The sequence below is a fragment of the Lichenostomus cassidix genome, chromosome 3 (genome assembly GCF_008360975.1).
Source record: "Lichenostomus cassidix isolate B80296 chromosome 3, HeHo_3.0, whole genome shotgun sequence".
NCBI lineage: Eukaryota > Metazoa > Chordata > Aves > Passeriformes > Meliphagidae > Lichenostomus > Lichenostomus cassidix.
Genome location: NC_139483.1, coordinates 112,953,532 through 112,960,189, shown reverse-complemented (window position 1 = coordinate 112,960,189; position 6,658 = coordinate 112,953,532). Strand labels below are relative to the sequence as shown.

The window sequence follows — 6,658 nt, the reverse complement described above, 5'->3', positions numbered from 1 at the left end:
CACTTGGCCTTTTTGTCCTTCATGAGGTTACCTTGGCCCCCATCAGCCTGGAGGCTCTTCTGGCACAGTGCCCTGCGGCCCCTGCTCGGCCATCCCCCAGCAGAGCACAGGTCCCAAAGCTGTCACACTTGTCACACCCACTGCTAGCCCACCCCATGCCCACCACCAACCCCACACCCCCCTGACCATGCTCCAGACCCCATCACCTCGGGCACTGGCACAGGGACTGGGGAGACCCCAGGAGTCTCACTGTCCACCTGGAGGGGAAACTGAGGCAGGAGCTGTGCAGGAGCTGCACAGAGCAGTTTCCTGACCCACAGCTCATGGGGCAGAAATGGAAGCTCCCACTCTGTTGGGGGCTCTGCAGCCCCCCAACCTGGGGCTGTGTGAGCCAAGGCCCCTAATGCCCCAGGGAGCTCAGCTCAACCCACAGCCCCCCACACCCGGGACTGGGAACCCCCTGGGACCCCATCGGGACCCCAGTCACCTCTGGGCTGGGACCTCACTGCACTGGGACCCCACTGCCACCTGGACCCCATCACCTACTGAGCCCTCCAGGTCCCCAAAGTCACCAGAGTCCCACCAGGGCCTCACCACCACCAGGACCCCATCAGCACCTGGATCCCAACACCAATGCTGGGATCCCCCCACCCACCAGCACCCCACCCTCACTTCAGCCACCATGACAGCCACAGACCACACAACCACAGCGAGAGGTTTTTTTCTCTTTTTTTTTCCTCTTTTTTTCTTTTTTTTTTTTTGCACAAAACAGGACATTTATTCAAGTGTTCTCCAGCACAAGTACATTAGAAAGGAGCTCGTCTGTATTATACTCTTCTGGGCACCAAAGAAAAAGATAAGGAGGATGGGATGAAAGCGGGACGGACAGACTTCCTACATCTGCTGCACGCATTGACCTTTATTAGTTCAGAACAGCTATGTCACGAGCAATACTCACACAGATACAACAGCGCCGGGTGCCCGCGGCACCTCCGGCCGTGAAATGCACAGTTCAGCGGCAATAAATAGAGAAGCGACCCTAAAATAACAAACCAACAAAAAACAGGGGCAACGAACCGAGAGAGAAGTAGAAAATAAACCGGGGGGTTCGGGCTTGGGGTGGGAAAAGGGGAGGGAGAGCAGCCGGGGCGGCCGCGGCGGCGCCGGGAATGTGGCGGCGGAGCCAAATCAAAGGGAGGAAGGAGGGTACCAGCTCTACACGCGTATTCCTCGGGATGATGAGTACATGATTCCCACAAATAGTTAAGCGTCAGCTACTTCAATGTCTAGGCTAAAACACATGAAATCTCTTGTTTAGTTTTCAAGTACAAAGTTAAAATGCCTTTTTCTTTTTTCTTTTTTTTTTTAATAATAATATATAAGAGTAAAATAATAGTGCTCTTTGAAACTCCACTACGAGAAACAAAACAGTCATTGTCCAGACAGCAGACTTAATTTAACAATATATATTTTTAATAAAATGTTTTAGCACCGTGTTTGTCCCCACTCCCTCGGCGGATCTTAAGGAATTTAGGCCTTTCTGTGTTGAGTTTTCATCTAGGGCTGTGCAACAGAATTTGTCTGGTTGTTTTTAATAAAAGACGTGAGTCGGGTACGTTAAAAACGGAACTCTTGCCCCAGGCGTCCCCACATTCCCCCCAGCGCCGGCACCTGCTCCCAGCAGGAACCTGCTTCCCGCGGGCACTGGCTGTGCCACGGCCTGGGCTGTGCCAACACCGCGCCGGGCCGTTCCCCTGTGCCACAGCACCTGCTGGGACCCGGCCCCCCAAAGGTGCAGCAGGGCCAACAGGGTCCCAGGAAGTGCTGCAGGGCTGGGCCGAGCCAGTGTGGCCCCGGGGGTCCGCCAGGACCCCCAAACCCAGCACATGGCCGTGCAGAATCCGCCAACAGTGCCACAGGATGGGGCAGCACCAGCACCTGGAGCTGCAGGGCCATGCAGGGTCAGCACCCAGTGTGCAGGAACACGGCAGGACCTGCCAACAGCGTTGCAGGGCCGTTCAGGACCAGCACCCAGCACCTCAAGGCCATGCAGGATCAGCACCCAGTGCCACGGGGCCACGCAGGACCCACAAATGATGCTGTGGGGCCACACAGGACCCGCATTTGTCACGGTGAGGCCTCGCAGGGCCTGCAAACAGCACTGCAGGGCCATGCAGCACCTGCATCCAGATCTGTGGGGCTGTGCAGGACCCACAGCCGCTGCTGTGGATCCATGCAGGACCCACCGTCGGTGCCGTGGAGCCGTGCAGGACCTGCAGCAGTGCTGCAGAGCCATACAGGACCCACAGTGCCCTCCATGCCCCACACAGGATGCCCAGGGCCACGCCAGACCCACAGAGGGGGTCAGGGGCTGTGCAGGCCCACACAGCAGCCGGCAGGAGCTGTGCCTGGTGCAGTGGTCCTGTGCTATCCTGTGCCATCCTGTGCCATCTGGCCCCGGGAGCGAGCGGGAGCCCAGCGCCCTGCCCAGTGCCCGGGGTCAGCACCATCCCTCCTTGCCACTTTCACCCCCCGGCAAAGCCAGGCACCGCGGTGCCCCCACTGCGGCCACCTGCTCCGGCTCAACTCCCTGCGCCCCCCGCACCCACAGAGGGGCCCCCGAGCCCCCGGTAGCACCAGGAGGGAGGGGAGGTGGGGGGGCCCCGCGGCCACCCCTCGCCTGCCCCGCCGCCGTCGGTCCCAGCACCTCAGAGTGTCCGGGCCGCGGCTCGCTGCCATTAGCCAGCACCCCGCAGCGAGCGCGGCCCCCGGAACCCGCACCTTTCACAGTTAGAGAAGAGACAGCGACGGGCCGAGACCCTCCGGGAGCCTCCCCGTGCCCTAGCACCAGTCCCTGCCCCACCGGGTCCGGCCGCCCCGCGGGCACCGGGGCTGCACCGGGCCGGACCCTGCGGCACTGCAGCCGCCAGACCAGTAGCACCATCCACCGCACTGCCAGCACCTGCCCGCGCTCCGCTCGCACCGCAGCTCCTGGCCCTGCGGCCGGGGCTGCCCGACACCGCCACTGCCACCGCCACGGCAGTGTCCCCGCGGGCACCCGTCACCCCCCAGCGGGGCACGGGGCCACCCCGCGAGGGACACCGAGGGGACGCGCTCGCTCCAAACCGCGCGTGGCCAGGGGAGCGATGGCCCGGCGGCCGCGGTGACGCTGCCGGGGTCCCATCCCGGCTCGCCGGGGCATCGCCCTCCTGCCATCAGCCCGGCCCCGCGGATGTAGCACCAGGGTCCGGGACCTGCAGCCATCCCCGTGCCATGCCGGAAACGCCCCGGCCGCGCTCCGGCACCGGCGCCGCTCCATCCCCCCTGCCCTGCTGGCGCCCCCGCCACCACCCCTGGCGAGAGCCCGGCCGCAGCACCGTGCCCCGCGCCGCCCCGGCGGGCAGCACCTGCGGCAAGGGGCACGGCTGGGGGGCAGGACCCCCCGTGCCGCTGGGGGACACCCAGCATCGGCTCTGCCGGACGCCACGTACGCAGAAGAGCACCAGTACGCTGTGGGGTGGCGCCAGCGGGGCAAGGGGGCACCGCCGAGGCGCTTCCGTTTGGGACAGAAAAAGGTTATTGCATGACTCGGGATGGAGACGCTTCCGCCCGGCCGCCCCGGCCCTGCCGCTCGCTCGGAAAGGCCCGGCACGTAAGGCAACGTGGAAGCTGATGTCTCGACTCACCCCGCTGTGTAAAGCACCATTATGAAGTCAGGTTGTACAGTAGTAACAGTACCTTTTATATATATATATATCTATATCTCATATCTATCATATATATATAAACTGTAAACAAGAGGTAACAGCGGCTTCTAGGATCTGCTCTCTTCAAGGTTTCCGTGTGGTAGGCACCCAAAATACTGTAGAAAAGGTGTGTGTGTGGTGTGTGTGTTCCCGGCCTCCCTGCCGGGTTGGCTCCATGTCACCGGAGAGCGGTGCTGGTGGAACAGAGCGAGGCTCAGCCGCCGGGCACTGGAGCCGCCGAGCGCTGCCGGAGCCGGGGCCGGGCCGGCCGGGCGCTGGCGCGGACGGAGCGGAGCGGTCTCGGAGCGGGTCTCAGAGCAGAGCGGATCTCCTTTGCCTCCGCCTCCCTCCCGGCTGGGCTTTCCCGCTGCTGTTTCCCCCTCTCCGAGAGCGGCACTGGCGACGGCGTCTCGTCTCGCCTGCTGCTCCGAGAAGTGGAAACCAAACCGACAGGAAAACCCAGCCAGAAAAGAGCGGAAAATTAAAAGGTTACCAAAAAAAAATGGTTTTGGTTTTTGTTTCTTTTCTTTTTCTTTTTTTTTTTCCATTTCGTTTTTGTTTCTCTGCGCCGTTTTCGTTGTTTGTTTGCTTTTTGTGGTTTTTGTTTGTTTTTCGATAGCTAAAGCTGACCCTTGGAAATTCAGGAGAGGACACCGACCCCTTTCGCTCGGGGAGACGTGTGCTGGGTTCCCGTCGGGCTGCGAAATCCCGTCTCTCTTCTGGGTGCTGACTCTTCTCTCATTCCGTGTGTTCACTTCTCTTGGCGTGGATGGGTTTGTTTCCGACTCGCTCCATGTGTCACCAGTTCCTGCCCATCTCTAAACGCAGGCAAAGTATTCCTTCAGGGGCGCGAAGAGGTGGCGGATCACCGGCACGCTCCAGGACCTGCCGAGCAGTCTCTGCCGGGCCAGGCGGCTCATGTTGGACACGTCCGTGTAGTGCACGGGGAAGCCGAAGACCCTGTGGGACACGAGACGGGGAGGGGTCAGGGGTGTGGGCGGCACTGGGTGTGGCAGCCCCGGCCCCGGTGCCCGCAGTACCTCTCCATCTCCGTGCACCACAGGATGTCCTCCTTCTCGTTCATGAACACAGGGAAATGCTGGTCCTTGCCCTGCTTGATGGAGTTGGAGCGAGTGGTGATGGTTCGCACTTTGCTGAACTGCAAGAGGCACAGGCTGGTCAGGCCAGGGTGGGATGAAGCCCCTGGCACACTGGAGCCCCCAAGGCCACACACGCCAGGCGGGTGACTCCCACCCCGGGAACCACAGCTGATCCCTCCTCCCCCTTACAAGACCCCCCACCCTGCACCCCGGGGAGCCTGAGACTGCTGGTGACAGCACTGGGACGCCCATCCTGTCCCTTCAGGCACCCCCTCAGCCCCTCACTGCCCACTCATGGCTGACCTTTGCTATCCTGCCATGCTCCAGGCACTCCTGCAGCTCCAGCTTATCGTTGACGGTGGACGCGAGTGGCCTGGCGGGGAGAGATGGTGGGCAGGAGGTAGCAGCGCTGTGTCCCCATACTGTCCCCCTACCGCGGGTGCAGGGCAGGTCTCCAGCTGGGGTTTGTGGGGGGCACAAGGTGGCCACAGCTGTTTTGGGGGTCTGTGGCAAGTGATGGGCAAGAAGCAGCCAATTCCCGTGGGAGCCCAGCCATGGCCACTAGCTGTGGGCCACCACAGCCAACATCCAAGACAGACACGAAGGACAGCTTAGTGCCACCCCTCCAGCATGAGGGAGTGGCGACAGGACCACCTGGCTCCATGGGGGCACCACCATGGGTTTCTAGGGTGTGCCATCACCTCTTTGTGAGACTCCTGCTCTTGCCCAGCACTGACCAGGGTCAGGGGACCCCTAGAGCCACATGTGGGCTGGGGGAGGACCCAGAGATGCAACCCACCCTCCAGAGTCAGGGGCTCAGCTTTGGGCTGCTCTCACCAACCTGTTCATGCCAGGCAGGTTCCCCCAGAAGTACCGTGCCCGGTGTGCTGCAGACACTTCTTTGGCATCAATCATGACGGGGTTGGACTGAAGAAGGGAGAGTGGGAAAGGTCAGCAGGGCTGGGCAGCCCCTCCCTGTGGGGGCAGGACCTATGGGTTCCCGGGGCTGGAGGGGGGTGACCCCAGGCAGGCACTGACCTCCAGGAAGCGCGAGATATCCCTCTTGTCGCTCACCCCCATGGCCACCACGTTCTCGAAGAGCCAGAAGAAGGGCCGGTCATCACCCTCCTTGGGCCGGGCTTCATGGAGCAGGCGGTAGAACTCGAAGAAGAGGCGCCCCGTGCCCTCTGGGAAGAGAAAGGAGGGGAGGGGTAAGGGCTGGGGGTCTTGGTCAGCCCTGGGGGGCCAGCAGTGGGGTCCAGCCCCACCCCTGTGGAGTCCCAGCCCTCTCCTACCGTAGAGCCCCTTCCTGGCTGGGTTGACGATGGACAGGTCGTTGCAGGGGCTCCCCCCAATCACCAGGTCAAAGGGGCCCCATTCCTGTATCTGCAAGAGGGAGAGGAGACCCCCGCTGAGCCGGGCGCTGCCATGGCCAGGGGAACACAGGGGATGACGGTGGCCTAGCTCCCAGAGTGGGAAGAGACCCACCAGGATTACTGAGTGCAACTCCTGGCCATGCACAGGACATCCCGACAATCCCACCCTGTGCCTGAGTGTTGTCCAAATGCTCCTGTAGCTCTAGCAGCCTTGGGGGGGTTGGGGGTCCCAGTGCCAGCAGGGACAGGGGTCGGGGGCTGGGTGGCAGAACGGGACGTACGTGTTTCTGGGTGACATTGCGGACGTCCCCGACGTACATGATCTTGCCCTGGTGCCTCACCATGCCCACAGTGATGGAGTCCTCGCACACCTCAGAGGCGATGTACCTGTCCACCTGGATGCCCAGGTCCTTCAGCACCAGCAGGCCTGTGGGGA

At 62.1% G+C, this 6,658-nt stretch overlaps 1 protein-coding gene across 5 annotated transcripts in view; it reads right to left on the bottom strand.

Annotated features, from left to right (window-relative positions):
* Positions 1 to 899: 899 nt before the first annotated feature.
* The window catches only part of DNMT3A (DNA methyltransferase 3 alpha), a 37,095-nt gene continuing 31,336 nt past the window's right edge, over positions 900 to 6,658 (bottom strand). For all 5 annotated transcript variants that reach the window (XM_085057273.1, XM_085057275.1, XM_085057276.1 and 2 more), the window contains 7 exons: positions 6,504 to 6,649; positions 6,142 to 6,232; positions 5,885 to 6,033; positions 5,688 to 5,773; positions 5,150 to 5,219; positions 4,787 to 4,905; positions 900 to 4,706 (listed from right to left, as the gene is read on the bottom strand). In XM_085057273.1, the coding sequence (XP_084913399.1) occupies positions 4,565 to 4,706; positions 4,787 to 4,905; positions 5,150 to 5,219; positions 5,688 to 5,773; positions 5,885 to 6,033; positions 6,142 to 6,232; positions 6,504 to 6,649 (803 nt within the window). In that variant the 3' untranslated portion in view covers positions 900 to 4,564. The remainder of the gene's footprint in view (positions 4,707 to 4,786; positions 4,906 to 5,149; positions 5,220 to 5,687; positions 5,774 to 5,884; positions 6,034 to 6,141; positions 6,233 to 6,503; positions 6,650 to 6,658) is intronic.